Here is a 25,228-nt window from a genome sequence, read left to right as displayed (position 1 = left end):
CCTAGAGATCCCCCCCTGTCCGCTAGTCCGGAGCCCCCTGACCGCTAGCCCAGGGGCCCCCCTGACCGCGAGCCCAGAGCCCCCTGACCGCTAGCCCAGGGGCCCCCTGACCGCTAGCCTGGAGCCCCCTGACCGCTAGCCTGGAGACCCCTGACCGCTAGCCTGGAGACCCCTGACCGCTAGCCTGGAGACCCCTGACCGCTAGCCTGGAGCCACCTGACCGCTAGCCTGGATCCCCCTGACTGCTAGCCCGGAGCCCCCTGACCGCTAGCCCGGAGCCCCCCTGGCCACTAGCCTGGAAACCCCCCTGACCGCGAGCCCGGAGCCCCCTGACCGCTAGCCCGGAGCCCCTTGACCACTAGCCCGGAGCCCCCAGACCGCTAGCCCAGAGCCCCCCTGGCCACTAGCCTGGAAACCCCCCTGACCGCGAGCCCAGAGCCCCCTGACCGCTAGCCCGGAGCCCCCTGACCACTAGCCCGGAGCCCCCTGACCGCTAGCCTGGAGCCCCCTGACCGCTAGCCTGGAGCCCCCTGACCGCTAGCCTAGAGATCCCCCCCTGCCCGCTAGTCCGGAGCCCCCTGCCCGCTAGTCCGGAGCCCCCTGACCGCTAGCCCAGAGCCCCCTGACCGCTAGCCCAGGGGCCCCCTGACCGCTAGCCTGGAGCCCCCTGACCACTAGCCCGGAGCCCCCTGACCACTAGCCCGGAGCCCCCCTGGCCACTAGCCTGGAAACCCCCCTGACCGCGAGCCCAGAGCCCCCTGACCGCTAGCCCGGAGCCCCCTGACCACTAGCCCGGAGCCCCCTGACCGCTAGCCTGGAGCCCCCTGACCGCTAGCCTGGAGCCCCCTGACCGCTAGCCTAGAGATCCCCCCCTGCCCGCTAGTCCGGAGCCCCCTGCCCGCTAGTCCGGAGCCCCCTGACCGCTAGCCCAGAGCCCCCTGACCGCTAGCCCAGGGGCCCCCTGACCGCTAGTCCGGAGCCCCCTGACCGCTAGCCCAGAGCCCCCTGACCGCTAGCCCAGGGGCCCCCTGACCGCTGCTGACAGCAGGGCAGGGATGGGGCAGGGAAGGGGCGGGGATTCCCATGTCCAGGCAAACGGAGAAAGGCTGACGTGGCCAGGAATCTACAGTCAGAGGTGAGGCGCGTCCACCACCCGCCCCACCGGTGCCACGTCCACAGGCCTCCCTCATGGCCGCGGCGCAGGACCAGGCCGGGGCACACGCATGACCTCATCCCTAAGGAGGGCCATCCCCACCGCAGGCCCCTGCCCTGCTGAAGGCCGCTCCCCAGCCCCCCGGCCCGCCGGCCTTCACCCCCCATGCTCTGCGGGAGCCGGGAGGTGGCCCCGACTCTGCCGACCGAGGAACCGAGAAAGGAACACGGCCCGGCCGTCCTCACGACGGCCCCCGGGGTTGAGCCAGGGGTCCCGGCTCCATGTCAGTCCACCGTGTGGGGGGCCTTCCCCCTTTTCACCGTCCCCCCAACACGGCATCCTGCTCCAAGGGGGCCTCTCCTGGGAACTGGTCGACCTCGCAGCCTGGGCCCCTCTGAGACAGGCCTCAGGTGGATGGGTGGGTTCTCCTCCTGCCTGCCTCACTCACTGGGCACCTTCACACGCAGGAAGGCAACCGGACAGCCTGCGACCCTCCCGCACGGGAGCTGAGACCTGGGCCTAGGGAATTCTGCCTCCGAGTCTGCTCTGCCCGCTGCCAGCTCCCCTACAGGCTCGGGAAGTGGCACCACTTCTCTCTTATGGGTGCCGCTGGTGGACGGGGGCCGGCAGCCTGTCAGGGAGCAGTCTGGGGAGCTCCCCGTTTGTTCCCCGGGGGCGGCGGACAGAACGGAATGCCCCTCTCCTCGCTTCCCGAGCCGTCCGCCGCTGTGGCTTCTCTGGGGCAGGGTACTGAGGACACAGGAGAATCAGTCACTTCCCGGGAGGAGATGGTGAGAGGCAATCGAGCCAGCGCCGCGTGGGCCGCCCCTGTCTGCGTGCACACAGCAACGGAGGGCGGCAGCTCCCCGAGGAGAACCATATGGGGGACCAGGGCCGCCTGTGGCCCCAGCTTTGCCCCGGCCGTGGGTCAGGGGGCGCTGAATCAAGATGGCCACAGGGCTGTTAGGTGAGACCCTCCCAGCGCGAGACAGACACGAGAGCTCCCACGGTGACTGGGCTGGATCATTCCATCCTTCTGGACGGTGGGAGAGGAGTGGGCAGCGGCCGGCTCCAAGACCAGGCAAAAGGAATGAGTGTCCTTGCCGGGCAGAGGCAGGGCTGGCTCTCTGACAGCCCCGACCAGCCAGCGACTGCATGCGACCCGAGGGCCGGCAGCCCCTAGCCCATCGGCAGCCAGAATGCGGCGACAGGAAAGGAAAGGGCAGTGTCCACTTGGGGACTTGGGCCCTGGCTGCCTCAGGGGTGGCCGAGGCGGCCTGTGCCCCACCGCGCTGTTTCCCAGGCAGGCAGACTGCCAGGCCTTTCCCCCACTGTGCCTCCAGGTGGGTCTGAACCACCAGGCTCATGGTGAGCGGCGGATCGCCAAGCCATCGAGCTGACAGACGTCCCCTGCGTACCGTCCAGGGAACACGCCACTGGCCAAAGACACAGGTTCGGAGGGCGTGCAGCTGGCCTCCTGGCACCCCCACGAGGCGAGCACGTGAACAGAGAGCTCTGTGGGTGGGCAGCGATTTCATGAACCAGCTAAGAAACCGTGACGACCACAAGGTCCTCTCTGCAGGAGTGAGTGCCGTCCTGCGGGGGAAGCTTCAGAACAGGGGCAGTCAACCGCCCTGACCTTTCTGCCCCAGGCCCAGGCGCGAGCCAGCCGGCCGCCACCCGATGGCCTGGGATTCACCGAGAAGGACGCTCGCCTGTTGGCAGCAATGTTGAATTCAACGTCCCGAAGTGTGGGTGTGGTTGCGGGGACCCGCCCGTCATGCGAACGGGGCTTCCTGCTGGGGAGCAAGATCTGCCCGCCGTCTGCTCAGAGATCAGGCCCACGATGCTCCTCACAAATGCCTGGTCTACGCGCGGTCACCCAGAGGAGGGGCGATGTGCTTGGACGCCTGTTGGCTACGTGCACGGAATAAATCCCACGGACCCCTTAGGACACCTGCTCGCCTTTGACACTCTGGCCGAGATTCTGAGACGGCGTCCTCTGGTCTCAACTAACCAGGAAGCCTGTTCCCCAACAGGCGTGAAAGGACTGCCCGCCCAGAGGCTTGGGGGACGTAAGATACTGCGGCCAGGGATTCTCAAAGGTGAGAGCAGACAGAACCCTCAAAAATGAACACGGACGTGCTGCAAATTGTACCTGTAGATGCAACAAACTGTATAATAGACGCAACAAAGTGTCTAATAGACGCAACAAACTGTCTAATAGATGCAACAAAGTGCCTAATAGACGCAACAAAGTGTCTAATAGACGCAACAAACTGTCCAATAGACGCAACAAAGTGCCTAATAGACGCAACAAACTGTATCATAGATGCAACAAACTGTATCATAGATGCAACAAACTATCCAATAGACGCAACAAAGTGCCTAATAGACGCAACAAACTGTATCATAGATGCAACAAACTGTATCATAGATGCAACAAAGTGTCTAATAGACGCAACAAAGTGTCTAATAGACACAACAAGCTGTATCATAGATGCAACAAAGTGTATAATAGATGCAACAAAGTATCTAATAGATGCAACAAAGTGTCTAATAGACGCAACAAAGTGTATCATAGATGCAACAAACTGTATCATAGATGCAACAAAGTGTCTAATAGACGCAACAAACTGTCTAATAGACGCAACAAAGTGTATAATAGATGCAACAAAGTGCCTAATAGATGCAACAGTGTCTAATAGACGCAACAAACTGTATCATAGACGCAACAAATTGTATAATGGATGCAACAAAGTGTCTAATAGACGCAACAAAGTGTCTAATAGATGCAACAAAGTATATAACAGATGCAACAAACTGCATAATAGACGCAACAAACTGTATAACAGATGCAACCAGTGGCCGTCACCACTGTGTACTGTCACAGCCTCATGGGTAAGACAGAGCAGAGCCATGTCCAGTGGCCATGTCCAGTGGGACTGCCCCAAGGGGGCCTGTAGGTGGCCATCCTCAGGGGTGAACCGGTGTTTCTTTCTCTGGGTGGCTGTTGGGTTAGCAGCCACGAGGTGGGCCCCTGTTTACACACGGCATCCGTGACCCCGCCACGCTCCCATCCAGAAGCAGATTGTGCACCAGCACCCCCGGTCACAAGGCAAAGCCATGGGACAAACTTGCCAGGAGCGGCTGCTGCTTATGCACCTTCTGCCCGGAGCCCAGGGGTCCTTGCAGCAGCGCCCGCAGAGCGCGGGGCAGCGGGCAGGCAGCACGTGGAGCAGCGCGGTGGCGGCTGCACCATCTCTCCTCAGAGCAGCAGACTGGGAGGCAGGCGCACCCATGGTCCCCAAGCACAGCCCCTGGGTTTCTGCTCGGCCCTGGAATCCCGCCCATCTGGGAGAGGGTCCCCCTGCCGAGGGCACTGGGAGAGACAGGGGGCGACCACCTCGGGGTAGTTTGAAATAAGGGCAGTTGTCCCGCGCGCGGGCACGGCCGTGGGAACCTACCTTGGAACACTGCTTGTGGTGCTGGCACCAGTCCAGGGAACAGATGTTCTGCAAGAGAAGAGCAGGGCTCCTTAGAGACTGCCAGACCCGGGGCGGGGCACAGGCGGGACGGGGCAGAGGCGGGCCAGGGTGGGGCAGGGCAGAGGCAAGACGGGGCAGAGGCGGGGATCCACATAGCCAGGAAGTGGACATCGAGGCAAACGGAGAAAAGCTGCAGTGGCCAGGAATCGACAGCCAACGCGCAGGGCAGCAGCCGTCTAGAGACAGATGGACGGAAGCCTCTGCTGCCCAAGACCCTTTCGCAGTGTTGAGAGCAAGGCGGTGACTTGGACGCCTCAGGGGAGCTTGCCGACCGGGAAGAATCGGTGCCGGTGAGGATGGGAAGGACCCGAGATTGCAGGCAGAACAGGCCAGTCTGTCCTGGAGGCAGTCCACCAGACTGTCCCTTAGAGACCAGGATGGGGACACTTCAATGCCTGCGTGCGGGACATGGCTCCACCCTGAGAAACTACAAGCTCAGAGGGGGCAGCCGAGGCCGCTGGAGAGGCCAGGGGCCAGACGCACGCAGGGCTGGCCTGCACCGGCGGCCCTTCCTCGTGGGCACCGTGCAGCGGGCAAGGGCCTTCCCTGCTGACACACACTGCCCTGCAGGGCTGGCTCCTTGGGTGTCTGCAGCACCCGGCTGGGCAGGCGGCCTCTGTGTCCACCTCCCACGTCCCGTGCCCGCGGCAGTTGAGCCAAGCCAGTGGAAGGTGGGGAGCGGCCTGACACACAGGCGACAGCCAGGCGCTGCCCGGGGAAGACCGCAGAGGCTCCGACACTTGGAATTCCGGCGGCGACGGAGAGGCACGTCCTGAGCGCCCAGGCCTCCAGAGACACAGCCCGTCCGCCCCCCAGAAAGCATCTCCTGCTTGCAGACCGCTCCCCGGGGGCCAGGGTGCCGCGCGTGGGCCCCGTGTCGTGGGAATTGGGCCGGTCACCGGGAACGTCCAGCAGAAACCGAGCTCACTGACTCTCAGCGACCGTGCAAGACAGAGCGGAGCAGCCGGGCCGGGGGTGGCGCAGGCTTCCACCCTGGGAGCAGGTCGCGATTCTGAGCTGCTGACCTTGAGGTTAGCGAGCTGATGCTGCTCACGCCCCGTGAAGGCTCCTTCGGGAGAGGCCAGAACCCGGGGAAGGTCATGGTGAGGGCAACGGTAGAAGGGCCCTGCCTTCCCCCAGATCCATGCCCCGCGGGGCAGCCCGGCCAACCGCAGTGGGCAGCAGTGGGCATCTCAAGCCCGGGCCTGAGGCAGGGGCTGTCCTGCATGGTGAGAGACGGACAGACAACCAGCTTACACTCACTCGTCTAGGAGAAGGACCGAGCACTGCCAAGACACGTGGGCAGCCTCGGGCAGCTGCTGGACACACGGGCCTCGGGGGCTGCACCAATCAGTGTGCAGAAGGCTCGATGGACCAGGTCCACGTTGGACGCACTGTGAGCCTCCCTGAGGCCAGGCGGGACCTGTCCTTGGTGGAACCTCAAGGGCACAGGTCCAGCACCCCCTCCAGCCCCTCCAGACCTTTCCTTCCTAAGAGGGGTGGGTGTTAGGGGTCAGGAGCCTGGCCCCTGAAGGGGGTGGGTGTTCGGGGTCAGGAGTCCGCCTCATCGGTGGCCAGCTCCGGGATCTCAGAAGGAAGTGTGTCCTGCTCAGTCCTGGGAGGGTCCGAGTCTCCTGTTCAGGCCTCACTGCCCACCTGCCTCATGGACACGGCCCTTGCTTTGTGCTGGACCGCCCTGTGTCACTGAGCAGGGAGGAGGCTTTGCTGATGACCAACATGCTCACGGGATGCCTGGCTGTGTTTCCTCTCAGCCGGAGGCGGCCTGCTGTGCGTGGGAGTCCATGGTGGTCCCGCCCCCCGCTCCTTTCTCAGCAGCCACGTCCAGGTGGACATGAGGCCCCTGGACAGATCCAGACTTGAGCTCCCGGCCTCCAGGGGGAGCTGCACATCCAGCTCCTGGAGGACCTGCAGGCCTCGGGGCAGCACCACGGCTGGCGGCAGCATCTGCAGGGCTGCCTCCAGGAGCCTTGACTGGTGGCCCACGAGCAAGGACTCCCTGGCCCTGTGGTTCTCCGTCCCCTCGGGAGGAGATACGTGCCCGGGGACCCCGCACGCGCCCTTGCTGAACGACCCCTGGGGAGTTTGTCCAATGCTCCCCCGCAGGGATGCAGCACCCCCCCTGGGAGCTCGGGCCAACCAGCCCTGCACCCGAGTTTGAAGGTGCCGTCAGCCTGCCTGGGTGCTGCTGACGCTCTGGGGGCCCCGTGGCACGGCCCCGAGGCAGCCGGTGCTCCTTGGTGGCAGCGACCTCTAGCCAAGCAGTGGCTGTGCCCGTGATGCTCACTGCTGCGTCCCAACCACAGTCACGGCCCCGGAGACCACGCGCCCCACCACGCCCAGCCCGACGGAGCCGCGGTCCTTGGGCCGTCACACTGCTGTCCCTGTGGGTCAAACGCACCCAGGTCATCTCCCGTCCTCCCGAGGCAAGGTCCAGCTTCCACACACAGAGGGCACCAAGGGGCAGACCCACTCCCGTCGGGTCGGTGCAGGTGCCCAGTGGCCCCGCAGGACAGGGCAGAAGTGCCCTGGTTGGAGTCTGGCTCTGTCCATCGCTGTGGGGTACAGAGCCCTGTCCTTCTCCCTGGGGGCAGCGAGTGGTTTTGACCGGCTGACCTTGCGGGTAGAAGCCCAGGGGTCAATCACGGAGCGGCCACGGCGCTAGGACCAGCTGCCTGAATGCATTACGTACACAGAGGTCATTGTGCAGAATGCTGCCTCACAACGCATCCCCTTTCACTGCCGGCGGAGCCTGGGTCCCACACTCGCCGCATGCCCGTCCCTAGACTCTGATTCAGGCCTTCTCTGGCTGCCCGTCCAGCGTGGCGCCAGACCCTGCTTCCAAGCCGCCTTAGGCGGGAAGACCCTGTGAACCCGCTTGGCACTCTCCCAGCCGGCAGAGGTGCTGGCCGCCCCAGGTCCAGGGGTCCCGCCAGCGTCCCCCCGATGGAGGGCAAGCCTGTACCTCTGCAGACCCCAGTCCTGCCTGCCCTTTGCACAGGCAAGGAAGCCAAGCCCACAGAGGCCGAGTCTGCAGGCAGCCCACAGGCGCACACTCAGGGCAGGCGTCTGACAGAGCTCTGGTCCCTCGTCCCCTTGGCCAGTGGGCACGGTTCCCAGCTGGCGGTGGGCAGGCTGCAGGGGGGGCAGGGGGCAGCTGGCCACCTGGGTAGACACAGGTTTCCGGGGTGTTACTCTGGAATCAAAATCATTGGTGACCCCGGCTTGATGAACCGATCGGGGCAGCAAGTGGATCAGGGTTCCGTGGGGCAGGGGTGCACGGAGGCCGGGGAGGGGCGATAAAAGGGAGAGGGTGTCACGGCGTCCAGGGAGACAGAGACTGTTTGGAACCCGATTGCGGAGCGACTGTACCGTTCTGCCCGGCGTGATTGCTCTATGAAATGATATGTGCGTGAACTCCCAATTGATAATGACTTTCTTAAAAGGGTGGGGGACTAGCTTCGTGCGTGGCTGAGGTTTCCCAGCAAAGGAGGTGAGGAGTGAAGAGGGGCGTACAAGACGCCTGGACAACGTGCCTACAGGGGCCAGCGGCTGCCCACCACCTGGCGGCCAGCAAAACCAGCTCCTCAGCTTGCCCCTCCCCTTCCCAGAACACCACAGCCCACTGAGGGCACCCTTCCTCCCCCCGCCGGTTCTGAATCCCAGGAGCCTGGACCCCCACAACTCCCCGCCCCAGGAAACCCAGAGAGCCCCCAGGATGAGCGCTCTCCCCATGCCAGCAAGGCACGGACCCGTCTCTGCCTCAGCACCGCCCCAGCGCACCATGCCCACTAGCCCAGCCGCGGAGAGCTCTGGTCGCCCAGGGCGCCCTTGGGGCAGAACAAGCAGCCCTGGTGCCTCAGGAGCTGACAACCACAGGTCACCAGTTCAAAACCAGCCGACGCTCCTTGGGAGAAAGACGAGGCTTTGAGCTCCTGTACCGAGTCCCAGACTCAGACACTTACAGGGCGTCCCTGCCCTGCCCTGTCCTGTCCTGTCCAGTCTAGTCCTGTCCTGTCCTACCCTGCCCTGTCCTGTCCTGCCCTGTCCTGTCCTATCCTGTCCTGTCCAGTCCTGCCCTGTCCTGTCCTGTCCTGCCCTGTCCTGTCCTGCCCTGTCCTGTCCTATCCTGTCCTGTCCAGTCCTGCCCTGTCCTGCCCTGTCTTGTCCAGTCCTGCCCTGTCCTGCCCTGTCCTGTCCTGTCCTGCCCTGTCCTGCCCTGCACGGTCACTGTGAGGGCACAGAGGTTTTGAGGGAGGGTTTTTTTGGGGGGGCAGCAGCACCATGCAGGGAAGACAGCGATGGTGACGGTGTCCTTGTGGGCTTGGACCTTCTGTTTGTCCGTGGCCTGTGTCTGAGAGAAAGCCCCACCCGGGGCTGGAAGGGGATGGGAACAATGCTCCCCGGCAATGGGGGGGCAGGGCGCTTTCCACGGGGCTTGCTGTCAGGGGGCGACCCAAGTGCTGCAAGGCTGCAGCGGGCATGCGTGGCCGTTCTGTTGGTGGTGGGGGAGCCGGCATCCACGTGGAAATGAGCCCCCCCAGCTAGTCCTGGAGCAGCCGAGAGGGTTCCATGAAGGTCGTGGGGGTCAGAAAGGCAGCCTCGGCCATTCCAAGCTTTCGGCTCCTGAGGGGCCGGCCGTGGTCTCGGGGGTTTGCCCGCGTTTCCTTTGTTGGCCCTGAGCCCAAAGCTCCTGCCCCAGGTCCATTCTAGTCTGTCTGCCCAGCACCCTCAATCAGGGACCCCCAGTGTGAGGCAGGCTCAGGGGGGCAGATGGAGAGCTTCCCCCGAGGGCGCCCCAGGTGGTCAGTCTTTACAGAAGCACAGAGTCTCAACGTTCTCCCCCAGAGCCACGGCGGGTTCAGCCTGAGCTCCTGACCCGGTGATTGTCAGCCCAGCAGGGCACCACCAGGGCTTTGTTCCAGGAAAGAGAGCGCCAGATCTTTCTTCTGAGCCACCTCTTGGTGGGATGAGACCTCCCAGCTCTTGGACAGCAGCCTTCTGCCCCAACAGGAAACCCAAACCAGTCCACACTCACCTCCAGGCGTCCCCTGCGGGGCTCCTCCCTCCACCAGTCAGGACTGACTCACAGAAACCCCTGCGGGGCTCCTCCCTCCATGGTGGTTTTGAACCGCTGACCATGCGATTCACAGCCCAGTGCGTAGCCGCTAGCCACCAGGGCTCCCCCCAGCCACGAATGCCTGGGAAGCAGAGAGAAGGGCTAACATTGAGGAGTTCATTATGGTCCGAAATGCTTTGAGCCGATGGTATGACATAGTTCATTTCATCACTGATGCCAGGGAAGGCCGTGTAAGAATGAAGCCGTCTGAATGGTGGGGTTGGCGGGGAACCCGCAACGTCTCACAGGTCCTGGGAGGAGCCCAGCCTGAGTGCTCCCCAGATGCCAGGATAATGGGGGCGATGGAGACGGTGGTGCTGGGGGTGATGGTGAGGATGGAGATGGTGGAGACGGAGATGGAGATTGTGAGGATGGTGATGGTGGAGATGGAGATGGAGGAGATGGTGAGGGTGGGGGTGATGGAGATGGAGGAGATGGTGAGGGTGGGGGTGATGGAGATGGAGGAGATGGTGAGGGTGGGGGTGATGGAGATGGAGGAGATGGTGATGGTGGAGATGGAGATGGTGAGGATAGAGATGGTGAGGATGGTGGAGATGGCGATGGTGGAGATGGAGATGGTGAGGATGGAGATGGGGGAGATGGTGATGGTGGAGATGGGGGAGATGGAGATGGTGGAGATGGAGATGGTGAGGATGGAGATGGGGGAGATGGAGATGGGGGAGATGGAGATGGTGGAGATGGAGATGATGGAGATGGAGATGGTGAGGATGGAGATGGGGGAGATGGAGATGATGGAGATGGTGGAGATGGAGATGGTGAGGATGGAGATGGGGGAGATGGAGATGATGGAGATGGTGGAGATGGAGATGGTGAGGGTGGAGATGGTGAGGATGGAGATGGGGGAGATGGAGATGGTGAGGGTGGAGATGGTGGAGATGGAGATGGGGGAGATGGAGAATGGGGAGATGGAGATGATGGAGATGGGGGAGATGGAGATGGTGGAGATGGAGATGGTGGAGATGGAGATGGTGAGGATGGAGATGGTGAGGATGGAGATGGTGGAGATGGAGATGGTGAGGGTGGAGATGGTGAGGATGGAGATGGGGGAGATGGAGATGATGGAGATGGGGGAGATGGAGATGGTGGAGATGGAGATGGTGGAGATGGAGATGGTGAGGATGGAGATGGTGAGGATGGAGATGGTGGAGATGGAGATGGTGAGGGTGGAGATGGTGAGGATGGAGATGGGGGAGATGGAGATGATGGAGATGGGGGAGATGGAGATGGTGGAGATGGAGATGGTGGAGATGGAGATGGTGAGGATGGAGATGGTGAGGATGGAGATGGTGGAGATGGAGATGGTGAGGGTGGAGATGGTGAGGATGGAGATGGGGGAGATGGAGATGGTGGAGATGGAGATGGTGGAGATGGAGATGATGGAGATGGAGATGGTGAGGGTGGAGATGGAGATGGTGAGGGTGGAGATGGTGAGGATGGAGATGGTGGAGATGGAGATGGTGAGGGTGGAGATGGTGAGGATGGAGATGGGGGAGATGGAGATGGTGAGGGTGGAGATGGTGGAGATGGAGATGGGGGAGATGGAGAATGGGGAGATGGAGATGATGGAGATGGAGATGATGGAGATGGAGATGGTGAGGGTGGAGATGGAGATGGTGAGGATGGAGATGGTGAGGATGGAGATGGTGGAGATGGAGATGGTGGAGATGGTGAGGATGGAGATGGTGGAGATGGTGAGGATGGAGATGGTGGAGATGGAGATGGTGGAGATGGAGATGGTGGAGATGGAGATGGTGGAGATGGAGATGGTGGAGATGGTGGAGATGGTGATGGTGGAGATAGAGATGGTGGAGATGGAGATGGTGGAGATGGAGATGGTGGAGATGGTGAGGATGGAGATGGTGGAGATGGGGGAGACGGTGAGGGTCGGGGAGCTGGTGAGGGTGGGGTGGTGAGGACGGCTGGGTGCTCCCAGAGCCATCCTCGGCGGGGCAGCTGCACTGGCCACGCTCATGTCTGTTCCCACCCTGCCCATGACGCCCGCCCCGTGCATTTCTGCCTGAGCGCCCTCGGGCCCGCACCTGAGCATGAACTCCACGGCTCCAGCCGGATTGGCTCTGCTGTCCTCACGGGCCACGGGCGCCTCCCGCCTGATGCTCGGGGGCTTGATGCCCCGCTGTGCCAACCCACGGCGCCCTGTGTGGGCCCCCAGACTGTGCGGCTTTGTGGGACGGTTTGGTGGGCCTGACAATGCCTGCTCTGCTGACCGCTCACAAGGGGCCCGTTGTGCCTGCTGCTACGGTTCCCTAGACAACCGGCCTGTCGGCCGGTGGCCAGCGCATGGGCCTGGGCATCAGCCCGACAAGCTTGCTGCTGGGACATGCAGCAGGCAAGCCTGAGGCTGCCGGCTGAAGCGCTGGCTGGCAGAGGGAACGCGCCCAAAGGCCCCTCCTGGGAGGGGCCATGGGTGCAAACCCCGTCCAGCCCCACGGCGTCCTCACGCCTGTGTCTGAGCCTCTCCTAAGGCCGCCGCGGCAATGCATTAGGGCCACACATGCATCCCGCCCCGCGTTTCCACAGAACGTCTTAGTGACACCCCACGTCCGACGCAGCCGTCGAGCGGTCCCGACTCACAGTGACCAGGAAGAACTGCTGCCCCTGGTGATTTCTGAGCCTAGAACTCCTTTCAGAAGCAGCCGGATTAGCCTCATCTTCCCCCAAGAGGGGCTTGAACTGCCGACCTTGCAGTTGACTGTCCAGCACCACCAGGACGCACAATCAAACTCACTGCCACTGAGTCACTGGCGGCTCACAGTGGCTCTTTGGGACAGAGCAGCCTCGGTGCGTTTCTGAGGCCGCCCCTCTTTACGGGAGGGGAAGTCCCACTTCTCCCCGAGCGGTTTCAATCTGCTGACCTTGAGGTTAGCCGTCAAACGCTTCTCCGCGAAGCCAGCAGGGCTCCTGCGAATACGCCCCATAAGTGCCCACGGTGATGGTCACGCCCTGAGCACCGTCCTGATAGACACGCAGACTGGGGGGCGGGGGTCAGCCCTGTGCGGCATCCACAATAGACACAGGACAGGGGTCGGGAGCCCTTGCGGCCCGAAGTCTTCTCTGTCGCCAGGGGCTGTGGAGTCTGGTTGATGCCTGGCGACCCTGTGAACCTCAGAAGGAAATGCTCTGGGGCCCTGCGCCCATCCCCCCCCCCCCCACCCCGCTGTCCTTCCTGGGCTGGACCTTCAGGAACGCTGGGCCAAGCCCAGCTGGAAAACCCGAGCACCTGGGACCCGTGCCTGCCTCCTCCGGTGGACTTCCCGGCGGATTGCCCGCCCGGGTGCACAGCATCGTGCTCTCACCACAGGGCGGTCTTCCTCCCACCCAGGATGGAACCAGCCTCACCGACGCCGGGCTGCTGCCCACTCACAGAGGTGCCCTGTTGCCCTTCGCTGCAGGAGCTGCCCTGTCCAGGAACAAGAACCCCCACTCCTCCCAGGCTGCCACCCCCAGACCTCGTGTCCTGCCCCCCGCTAAGTGGCTCAGCAGCAGTTCTGGCTCCGGACCACGTGAGCAGGGCCTTCACAGGAGGAAGCGCGTTTGCATGCGAGGGAAGTCGGGTGAACGACCCAGGATGGAACGGGCAGAGCCGTCGCCCCGAGAACTGATGTGTCCTTGTGGAAACCTAGATGGAGATGCACACGCAGCGTACGGCAGCAGGTGTCGACACAAATCCACACAGGCACATGTGTCTACACGTACACAGGGGTGACAGAGATGGACACGGAGGCAGATGTCGCTGCAGATACCACTGCACCCACAGACCCAGCTCCACATGCTCACACAGACGTGGATCATACAAGGGATAGATGGATATATCTCTGGATGCGCATGCACAGATATCAACACGGATGTCGACACAGACCAGATGCAATCGCCCCCATAGATACAAAGATACATAGAGATATGGACATGGATCTGTACAGACGTAAGATGCACATGGAACTAGATGCAGACATCGATACGGGTCTATAGGCCCCGGAGCACACAGACATGGAGGCATGGAGATGCAGGCCCAGGTGCAGACAGACATGGAGACATGGAGATGCAGGCCCAGGAACAGACAGACATGGAGACATGGAGATGCAGGCCCAGGAACAGACAGACATGGAGACATGGAGATGCAGGCCCAGGTGCAGACAGACATGGAGGCATGGAGATGCAGGCCCAGGAGCAGACAGAGTTGGAGACATGGAGATGCAGGCCCAGGAGCACACAGACATGGAGGCATGGAGATGCAGGCCCAGGAGCAGACAGAGTTGGAGACATGGAGATGCAGGCCCAGGAGCAGACAGAGATGGAGGCATGGAGAAGCAGGCCCAGGAGCAGACAGACATGGAGAAATGGAGATGCAGGCCCAGGAGCAGACAGACATGGAGACATGGAGATGCAGGCACAGGAGCACACAGACATGGAGACATGGAGATGCAGGCCCAGGAGCAGAGAGACATGGAAATAATGGAGATGCAGGCCCAGGAGCAGACACAGATGGAGGCATGGAGATGCAGGCCCAGGAGCAGACAGAGATGGAGACATGGAGATGCAGGCCCAGGAGCACACAGACATGGAGGCATGGACATGCAGACCCAGGAGCAGACAGAGATGGAGGCATGGAGATGCAGGCCCAGGAGCAGACAGACATGGAGGCATGGAGATGCAGGCCCCGGAGCAGACAGACATGGAGGCATGGAATGCAGGCCCAGGAGCACACAGAGATGGAGACATGGAGATGCAGGCCCAGGTGCAGACAGAGATGGAGACATGGAGATGCAGGCCCAGGAGCAGACAGACATGGAGACATGGAGATGCAGGCCCAGGAGCAGACAGAGATGGAGGCATGGAGATGCAGGCCCAGGAGCAGACAGACATGGAGACATGGAGATGCAGGCCCAGGAGCACACAGACATGGAGGCATGGAGATGCAGGCCCAGGAGCAGACAGATATGGAGACATGGAGATGCAGGCCCCGGAGCACACAGACATGGAGACATGGAGATGCAGGCCCAGGAGCAGACAGAGATGGAGACATGGAGATGCAGGCCCAGGAGCAGACAGACATGGAAATAATGGAGATGCAGGCCCAGGAGCAGACAGACATGGAGGCATGGAGATGCAGGCCCAGGGGCAGACAGAGATGGAGGCATGGAGATGCAGGCCCAGGAGCAGACAGACATGGAGACATGGAGATGCAGGCCCAGGAGCAGACAGACATGGAGACATGGAGATGCAGGCCCAGGAGCAGACAGACATGGAGAGATGGAGATGCAGGCCCAGGAGCACACAGACATGGAGGCATGGAGATGCAGGCCCAGGAGCAGACAGACATGGAGACATGGAGATGCAGGCCCAGGAGCAGACAGAGATGGAGGCATGGAGATGCAGGCCCAGGAGCAGACAGACATGGAGACATGGAGATGCAGGCCCAGGAGCACACAGACATGGAGGCATGGAGATGCAGGCCCAGGAGCAGACAGACATGGAGGCATGGAGATGCAGGCCCAGGAGCACACAGACATGGAGACATGGAGATGCAGGCCCCGGAGCACACAGACATGGAGACATGGAGATGCAGGCCCCGGAGCACACAGACATGGAGGCATGGAGATGCAGGCCCAGGAGCAGAGAGACATGGAAATAATGGAGATGCAGGCCCAGGAGCAGACAGACATGGAGGCATGGAGATGCAGGCCCAGGGGCAGACAGAGATGGAGGCATGGAGATGCAGGCCCAGGAGCAGACAGACATGGAGAGATGGAGATGCAGGCCCAGGAGCACACAGACATGGAGGCATGGAGATGCAGGCCCAGGACCAGACAGAGATGGAGGCATGGAGATGCAGGCCCAGGAGCACGCAGACATGGAGACATGGAGATGCAGGCCCAGGTGCAGACAGACATGGAGACATGGAGATGCAGGCCCCGGAGCAGACAGAGATGGAGACATGGAGATGCAGGCCCCGGAGCACACAGACATGGAGGCATGGACATGCAGGCCCAGGAGCAGCCAGACATGGAGACATGGAGATGCAGGCCCCGGAGCAGACAGACATGGAGACATGGAGATGCAGGCCCAGGAGCACACAGACATGGAGACATGGAGATGCAGGCCCAGGAGCAGAGAGACATGGAAATAATGGAGATGCAGGCCCAGGAACAGACAGAGATGGAGGCATGGAGATGCAGGCCCAGGTGCAGACAGAGATGGAGGCATGGAGATGCAGGCCCAGGAGCACACAGACATGGAGACATGGAGATGCAGGCCCAGGAGCAGACAGACATAGAGACATGGAGATGCAGGCCCAGGAGCAGACAGACATGGAGACATGGACATGCAGGCCCAGGAGCACACAGACATGGAGGCATGGAGATGCAGGCCCAGGAGCAGACAGAGATGGAGGCATGGAGATGCAGGCCCAGGAGCAGACAGAGATGGAGGCATGGAGATGCAGGCCCAGGAGCAGACAGAGATGGAGACATGGAGATGCAGGCCCAGGAGCAGACAGACATGGAGACATGGAGATGCAGGCCCAGGAGCAGACAGACATGGAGACATGGAGATGCAGGCCTCGGTGCAGACAGGACATGGAGACATGGAGATGCAGGCCCAGGTGCAGACAGAGATGAAGGCATGGAGATGCAGGCCCAGGAGCAGACAGAGATGGAGACATGGAGATGCAGGCCCAGGAGCAGACAGAGATGGAGACATGGAGATGCAGGCCCCGGTGCAGACAGACATGGAGACATGGAGATGTAGGCCCCGGTGCAGACAGACATGGAGGCATGGAGATGCAGGCCCAGGAGCAGACAGAGATGGAGGCATGGAGATGCAGGCCCAGGAGCACACAGACATGGAGACATGGAGATGTAGGCCCCGGTGCAGACAGACATGGAGGCATGGAGATGTAGGCCCCGGTGCAGACAGAGATGGAGACATGGAGATGCAGGCCCCGGTGCAGACAGACATGGAGACATGGAGATGTAGGCCCCGGTGCAGACAGAGATGGAGGCATGGAGATACAGGCCCCGGTGCAGACAGAGATGAAGGCATGGAGATGCAGGCCCAGGAGCAGAGCTGTACATACAGATGTGGACACAGATGCACTCGTTCCTATAGATAGAGATACAGCTGTAGATACGGATGTCGGGACCTAGGTCAGAGACACAGACACATGGAGAAGCAGCTCTAGATACAGATGCACAGACACAGACACAGGTAGATGGAGCTCTAGACGCAGGTATCTCCTCCTCCTTCAGAGCCATCAAGTCAGGTTCAGCGCATTGGGCCCCTGGGCCTGTGGGTTTCTGCATGACACTGTCTCTTTATGCGCATAGGAAGCCTGTTCCTTCACACATGAATCTGCAGAGTGTGCGGGGAGCCCCTCTCCAAACACATGGATGGAGCAGAGCCTGCAAGCCCAGGCCTCTGGGAAGCGGGCCGACTTTCCACAAGAGACAAAGTGACCTGGAATGAAATGTCTTTTTCTGCTGACACAATGGCGACCCAGAGAGCCCGCCAGCCAGCGGCTCCCGCTCCGTCTGCAGGGGGAGGGAGGCACCCCAGCTCTGCTGCCGTGGGGGACCCTGGGGCACAGCACCAGGAGGCCTGGCCTTCACACCCGCCTTGGGGAGGGAGTGCGTCATCTCAAGGAGCTTTCCCGGAGCAGCCTGGAGGTCACCGGACACTCCCAAGGTCCGGAGCCCCGGGGGCCCCAGTGTTTGGCCAAAGGGCTGTGTGTTCGAGCCCAGCATCTGCTCGGCGGGAGCAACCGCAGCCGCCTGCTCCCGGAGGAAGGCGGCCTGGGACAGACAGACACACGGCTGTCGCTCAGGAGAGCCTGTGTGTGGAGGGCCCTGGGGGTGCTCGTGGGGCGGCGCGGTGCCCCCCAGACGTGCTGCTGTGGTGTGGCGACTTGGGGACCCCGTGGGCCAGTGCCGCCGCTGGCAGGTACACGCGAACACACATGACACGTGCAACCTCACACACGTGCGAGGCCGGGTCTTCCCACTGGGTCCGTTTTCCGTGTCGCGCGCTGACACCAGCTCTCGCGGCTGTCGGCTGCTGCTTTTGGTGGCTCGAGGCACCGAAATGTCCCGCAGAAGAAAGGCCTGGCTACTGGGCTGCTTGTGAGAACTCGGCAAGGGCACAGTGTGCAGAGAGCTCCTGGAAGGGGCTCCCCCCCCCCAGCTACTGGTGCAGCTCAGAGATGGCACAGAGGCCCACGCGTCGTCATGGTGGCTGCCAGCCTCGCACACGCAACACGGCCTAGCGCCCTGGGGGGGGGCGTCCAGGTGAGTGATCTCAGGGGTCTCAGCTTGACAAGCAGAGGGGGGCCCTCAGTCGCCAACCAAAGAGTTGGGGGTGCCCGTCCGTGCCGAGGAGCATGGGAAGCAGGCCTGGCAGCCTTTGGACAAAGCGTCCGCCCCGAGCACCCCAGAGAGCCCCTTCCGATGCTCTGGCGGCTCCGGGGACCCTCGGCGGCCGTGGGAAGGCTGGGAACCACTGTCTCGCCGAGGCCTCGTACGTCCATAGACCCGAACACGAGCACAGGGCCGCCGGCTCCAGTTGGTGGGACGCACCCAGTGGCCGCTTGCCACCAGGACTTTCTCCGTGGGCGCATGGGTGGACGGGACGAAAGCCTTTAACGCCGAGAGCAGCGAGGGCTTAGAGCCGGCACAAGGAATGCGCATGCCCTCAGGCCAGCAGAGCCCAGGGTGCTCCTCACTCGTCCACGGCTACGGACATTTCCTAAGCGGAGCCAGAAGGGTTAATGGGAGAGGAAGTGGTGTCAACACACCCAGGGACAAGGGAACAACAAGGGATCCCACTCAGTGGTGAGGAGGGTGCGGGAGGCCTGCTGGGGCCTGATCAGGGGTAAGGTAACGAACAGGAATTGCTGAAACCCAGGCGGGGACGCAGCAGGATGGCGGGACAGGAGGAAAGTCAAGGGAAACAGAGGACAGAGCAGGGAGGCAGCAGGCGTTTACAGAGGTCTAAATACAGGCATGTTCATATGCACATATATTTATATATGCAGATGGGGGAATAGGTCTTTGCGCCTGTATTTACAGGTTTAGTATTAAGGTGGCGGAAGGACCTTGGGCCTCTACTCAAACACTCCCTCAATGCATGAATACTTTCTTCTATTAAATTGGAACTCTATGATGCTCACTCGCCCGACGCAACTGCTGGAGCCAAAGTGAGTGAACAAGCAAATATGGTGAAGAAAGCTGATGGTGCCCGGCTATCAAAAGAGATAGTGACTGGGGTCTTAAAGGCTTGAAGATAAACAAGCGGCCATCTAGCTCAGAAGCAAAAAAGCCCACATGGAAGAACACACCGGCCAGTGCGATCACGAGGTGCCAAGGTACCAGGTATAAGGCATCATGCAAAAAAAAATTCTCACCATGGTGAATGAAGGGGGAAGTGCAGAGTGGAGACCCAAGGCCCAAGTGTCGGCCAATGGAGATCCCCTCATAGAGGGGTTTAGGAGAGGAGATGGGTTAATTAGGGTGCGAGGTAGTACCGATGAAGAACACAGCTTTCCCCCAGATCCTGGATGCTTCCTCCCCCCAACTACCATGATCCGAATTCTACCTTGCAGGACTGGATAGGGCAGAGGCTGTACACTGGTACATATGAGGGCTGGAGGCACAGGGAATCCAGGGTGGACGATACCTCCAGGACCAAGGGAGTGAGGGACGATGCTAGGAGAGTGGAGGGTGAGTGGGTTGGAAAGGGGGAACTGATTACAAGGATCCACATGTGACCTCTTCCCTGGGAGAGGGACAGCAGAGAACCGGGGAAGGGAGACTCCGGATAGGGCAAGATATGACAAAATAACGATGTATAAATTACCAAGGGCACATGAGGGAGGGGGGAAAGGGGAGGGAGGGAAAAAAAAAGGGGACCTGATGCAAGGGGCTTAAGTGGAGAGCAAATGCCTTGAGAATGATTGGGGCAGGGAATGTATGGATGTGCTTTATACAATTGATGTATGTATATGTATGGATTGTGGTAAGAGTTGTATGAGCCCTTAATAAACTGATTAAAAACAAAATAAGAGTTGCAATGAGATTGAAAGGCCAGCTCACTGACATGGAGTAGATTCTGAGTCCTCGTTGACCTGTCCCTGCGGGTTCCTGAGACTGTATCTCTGTGCAGGTGTAGAAAGCCTGTCTTTCTCCGGAGGAGGAGGAGGAGGAGGAGGAGGAGGAGGAGGAGGAGGAGGAGGAGGAGGAGGAGGAGGAGGAGGAGGAGCAGGTGGCTGGGGGTCTCCTGCGGCCACATCTACCCTTGTGGTGGACGGCCAACCCTCACACACTGCACCCGTGCAGAGACCAGCACAAGGTTGACTTTGGGTCACATTCAGAACATTTTTGGCAATCGCCCCCAAACCACCTGCCCAAGAGCAGAAAGGGGACAGGCCAGGGGTTCCCAGGCTACAGGGGAAGGGCAGGCCTGGAATGGGTCCACGCTGGCCACGCCCCACGCTGGGCTGCCAGGAACCTGTGCGTCTGTGCGGGCAGCTCAGGGGCCGCTGCAGGGGTTGGTCAGCTAGTTGTTTGCTTTCCTCGGAGGAGCAGGCTGCTGAGCAGAATGTTCATGGGCAGCCTAGTCCTGCTCCTGCCAAAACAAACAGCTTCCCTCTGATCTCAAATCAGCGCCTGGGGGACGCGGTCAGAGGTCCTTACAGGGTGAAGAAAGTCCCACTGAAGCCACCAAATCCTAACAGGAATAAGACCTGCCAGCCTCTGGCCAGGGCTGCCAACCACCAGGTGCCATCACCCTCCCCAGGGTTCCAGCGGCTTTCTCCCTCTGCTGCCCTGAATCCGGGCACAGACGTCGCCACGTGCCCCTCCAGACACCCACCGGGTGCCCTCCACTGGACCTAGACTCGCGGAGGCCCCGGGCATAACGGGACAAACGCACCATTCTCGAGATGGCAGGTCATCCAGGCACCGGGCGCTCCTTGACTGGGTAACTCAGCAGATCTCCAGTCCTTGCCTCCTCATCTCCCTCGTGGTCCAGGAGAGCCCCTGGGACCTCCATGTCAGACGGTGGGTGCACGGGCCTGGAATCTGACCCCAGTCGCCTGCACGGAAGCGGGGTTCCACCCCTTCCCCGTGCCTGCCTGCACCCCAACATCAACTCAGACTGACTGTCTGCCATCAAGCCCCTGCTTCATGCTCTTCTCCCTCTCTGCCTTGAGTGAAACCGCTCACAGGCAGGAAGAAGGAGGGCCTGGGGCGCGCAGCACAGGCCTGAACAAGGGCTCTCCGAGGGTGGGGACACCCCGCCCCCCAAATCCACACTCGGTGGAGTTTCTCAGCGGCCCCTGGGTGGACTCGAACTGCTGATGGCTTGGTGAGCGGTCCAGGGCTTTGGTGGTAGGTAAATGCACATAGATGGCTTGGTGACCATCCAGGTAGGTCGGTGGAGGGGGATCAAAGAGGGAGCAGGGGTGTGGAGCCAGACACCCGTGGAGCCAGCACCCACCCTGCAGATGCCCCTGGGGACCCCTCCCACGTCTCCACCTCCCTGAGCGCCCCTCTCTTCCTCGCCCAGGACACACACACACACACACACACACATACACACTCCTTCCGGAGGCCACACCCTACCTTGTCCTCCAGCCCAGCCTCCTTCCCGGGGGCCTTGCCCGGCTCACAGGCGGCCGTGCGGCCCAGCACACCAGGGCTGAGTGGACCCTGCGATGGCTCTTTCTGTCCCGCTGCCTGGGGTGGGCTCCGAAGGCCGACTTTGAAGCCGGCAGCTGAGCCCCGTAGCCACGGAGGAACTCCACGAAGGGACCCCAGTCCGGCCTTGCCCAAAACGTCAACCTCCCAGCTCTCAAGTCCATGCGACTCAGGTGCCCGCAGGACAGGCGGGCAGCGGCTGTGAGCTCACAGACTTACGGGAGGGGCCAGCCTCGCCTTTCTCGGGCTGAGCAGCTGGAGGGTTCGAACTGGGGAGCAGCAGTCACCAGCCGGACCTCAGTCCACTGCACTGCACGGCAGGGGGCCTTTGCCAGCCCGCTCCTCGTCTGCCCATTACTGAGCATCATCCACGTCTGCGGCATCGGTCACTGCTGCCCCCTCCCCTTCGTTACCCGATCCAACACCTGGGGAGCGGCAGGGCTCCTTACGGAAACCACACCTTTGCTGCGTCCCTGCGGCCCAGCCTGAAGCAAGCTCCCGCCCCTGAGTTTAGACGTGTCCGGGAGCGCTGCCAGGCGCTGGGCACGGCTGCCAGCGGGAGTGCCCACCCCGCCCGGCTAATCAGCGCGTCCTCCGGGTGGCTTGGCAAGGGGGGCGCCGGCACCCTTCTTCCTGGGGGCAGACCTGGAGCCAAGAGGCCGCAGGAAGGCTGAAGGAAACGCGCCGGCCACCGGGAATCCCCGCTCTGGGGACAGGGCAGCGCGCCCTCTCCGGAAGCGGCGCGCCCAGGAGGACTTTCTCGGACGCCCAGGGCGCCGATCTGATCCCCGCGCTGGTGCCCGCTCGGGACGGCCGCGCGTCCAGTGCTCGGACACCACGGGCGCTGGTCTTCCGCTCCCGGTGGCCCCGCGCAGCGGAGTGAAACTGCCCCATGGGGTCCTGGCCGCCATCTCAAGGGCCGCCTGCGGAACCGCTGGGCGCACGGAAGCCGCCGGGCCCCCTCGCAGCTGCGCCCCCCGCTCACCTGCACACCACCTGCCCGGCGGCTCTCTCTCCGAGGCCCGGGTGCAAGCCCCTCGCGCGCCAAAGGCGCTTCCTGCGTTCACAGGCACCGGCCAGAGGCTCCGCGTGCCCAGCACCCGGGATCATAGCGCCCCCGGCCAGCGGGTCCCCGCTCCTCACAGCCCAGGTCCTGGTCTCCCTGCACAGTGTGCAGCGTGCGCTGGGGCGCGAAGTTGCGGTGTGAGAACAGGGGAGAGGAGAGGAGGGGAGGGGAGGGGAGGAGGGGAGGGGAGAGGAGGAGAGAGGAGAGGAGGGGAGAGGAGGGGAGGAGAGGAGAGGAGAGGAGAGGAGGGGAGAGGAGGAGAGGAGGGGAGAGGAGGGGAGAGGAGAGGAGGGGAGAGGAGGGGAGGAGAGGAGAGGAGGGGAGAGGAGGGGAGAGGAGGGGAGAGGAGGGGAGAGGAGGGGAGAGGAGGGGAGGAGAGGAGAGGAGGGGAGAGGAGAGGAGGGGAGAGGAGAGGAGGGGAGAGGAGGGGAGAGGAGGGGAGGAGAGGAGAGGAGGGGAGAGGAGGGGAGAGGAGGGGAGAGGAGGGGAGAGGAGGGGAGAGGAGGGGAGGAGAGGAGAGGAGGGGAGAGGAGGGGAGAGGAGGGGAGAGGAGGGGAGGGGAGAGGAGGAGAGAGGAGAGGAGGGGAGAGGAGGGGAGGAGAGGAGGGGAGGGGAGGGGAGAGGAGGGGAGGAGAGGAGAGGAGGGGAGAGGAGAGGAGGGGAGGGGAGAGGAGGGGAGAGGAGGGGAGGAGAGGAGAGGAGAGGAGAGGAGAGGAGGGGAGAGGAGGAGAGGAGGGGAGAGGAGGGGAGAGGAGAGGAGGGGAGAGGAGGGGAGGAGAGGAGAGGAGGGGAGAGGAGAGGAGGGGAGAGGAGAGGAGGGGAGAGGAGGGGAGGAGAGGAGAGGAGAGGAGAGGAGAGGAGGGGAGAGGAGGGGAGGAGAGGAGGAGAGGAGAGGAGGGGAGAGGAGGAGAGGAGGGGAGAGGAGGGGAGAGGAGAGGAGGGGAGAGGAGGGGAGGAGAGGAGAGGAGGGGAGAGGAGAGGAGGGGAGGGGAGGAGAGGAGGGGAGGGGAGAGGGGGGAGAGGAGGGGAAGGGAGAGGAGGGGAGGGGAGAGGGAGGGGGAGAGCCTGGGGCGGAGGGAGCAGAGGAGGCTGGCACTGGCGCGCTCTGCCCAGCTGGGAAAGGCAGCCGCTGGGCTCCAGGGACGCGATTCGGGGTGTTGCTCGGGTGCGCCCCCGTATCCGGGCTCGGCGCACGGCCCAGACCCCCCCCCCCGCGCCCCGGGAGCCGGCACACCGCGGGCACCCACCCCGAGGTCCCCCCCCATCGCCCACCCCGAGGTCCCCGGTCGCCGCAGATCCGCGCACACCGCCTCCAGCGCCGACACAAAGCGCCCGGCGTGGGAGGAAAGCGACGTGGAGGTCCTGGCACCCCGACCCTCAGCCTGCGCCCCGCGCTGGGCGCTCCCAGACCCGGACGCCGCGGACCCAGGAGGGGACGCGCACGGATCCCCCGCGCCTCCGGGGCGCAGGACCAGGCGCCCGGCCCTCCGCGTGCAGGGAGGTCCTTGGGCAGGCACAGCGCCCCCGCGGGCACCTGCGGGCGGGGGGCGGGGGGCGGGCGGGTCCCGGCCCCGGGGCGCAAGGGCCGCCGCCAGGGGACCCGCCGCGCTGGAGCCCGCGCTGCGCCGGGAGGAGCCGGGGCGGCGGGAGGGGGCGCGGGGCGCCCTACCTGGACGTGCTGGAAGAAGGCGGAGAGGTGCGTGAGCTGCAGGCTGAGGCACCGGGAGGCGCAGCGGGCGCGATGGACGCTGCTGGCCGCCAGGGACTCGTCGGGCCGCCGCGCCGCCAGGCAGCCGCAGGTCAGCAGCCAGAGGCTCAGGGTCAGCGCGGCGCCGGGCGCGCCGGGGGCCATGGCTGCGCGCGCCTCCCGCTCCGCGGCCGCTCCCCGGGCCCGCGCGCCGCAACTCGGCCCCAAGTTCCTGCAGCCGCGCGGCGCGCGCGGGCCCGCGCCCGGGGGCGGGGCCGGGGTGACAGGCGCCCGCGCATTGGCTGGAGCGCGCTGAGTGACGGCCCCCGGGAGGCCTCTGCGCCGCTCTCGCGGCCCCGGGCCCCTCCCCGCGCGGCTCCGCCCCTTCCAGCAGGCCCTGCGCCGCGCGGTCCTGGCCGCAGGTGGGCGCGCCGACTGCCCGTCGCGGGAAGCCGGGGCGCGCGGCCTGGGCCAGCTCGGGTCAGCCGGCGGGGCCCTCGGCCAGTGCCGCTTTGCCGAGGACGGATGGAGACCTCCGGCCCGGGCCCAAGCGCGGCCGGGGGCGGGGCGGGGTGCGTGGGGGGCTGGTTTATTTTGCAGCCCTCCTCCTCCTTCCTTGCATTGCTCTGCTGCCTTCTCCCCGCCACCCGCCCCTTCACCTGGGCCGCAGCCTAGTGCACAGGAGCTAGCTAGTCCTGCCCTGCGGACGCAGCCACCCTGCCTCCTGGGGTGTCCTTCCGTTCTGTAGCTGTGAGGGAGCGGGTGGGCGAGTGGATGGGTGAGCGAGTGGATGGGTGGGCGAGTGGGTGGGTGGGTGGATGAGTGAGTGGGTGGATGAGTGGGTGGGTGGACGGTGGGTGAGTGACTGAGTCAGCACCCTATTCTCTCTGCTTCTCTCACCCCTGCAC

General features: G+C 63.1%; 1 protein-coding gene across 1 annotated transcript in view; it reads right to left on the bottom strand.

The window, feature by feature from the left end:
- LOC142435544 (anosmin-1-like) overlaps nt 1-24,538 on the bottom strand; it is a 72,493-nt gene extending 47,955 nt beyond the window's left edge. The window contains exons 1-2 of the mRNA XM_075539767.1: nt 24,303-24,538; nt 4,621-4,668 (exon numbers count right to left, since the gene is read on the bottom strand). Coding sequence (XP_075395882.1) covers nt 4,621-4,668; nt 24,303-24,485 — 231 coding nt within the window. The 5' untranslated portion in view covers nt 24,486-24,538. The remainder of the gene's footprint in view (nt 1-4,620; nt 4,669-24,302) is intronic.
- Nucleotides 24,539-25,228: the final 690 nt, after the last annotated feature.

The sequence above is a fragment of the Tenrec ecaudatus genome, chromosome Y (genome assembly GCF_050624435.1).
Source record: "Tenrec ecaudatus isolate mTenEca1 chromosome Y, mTenEca1.hap1, whole genome shotgun sequence".
Classification (NCBI taxonomy): Eukaryota; Metazoa; Chordata; class Mammalia; order Afrosoricida; family Tenrecidae; genus Tenrec; species Tenrec ecaudatus.
This window is presented reverse-complemented; position numbering and strand designations above follow the sequence as displayed.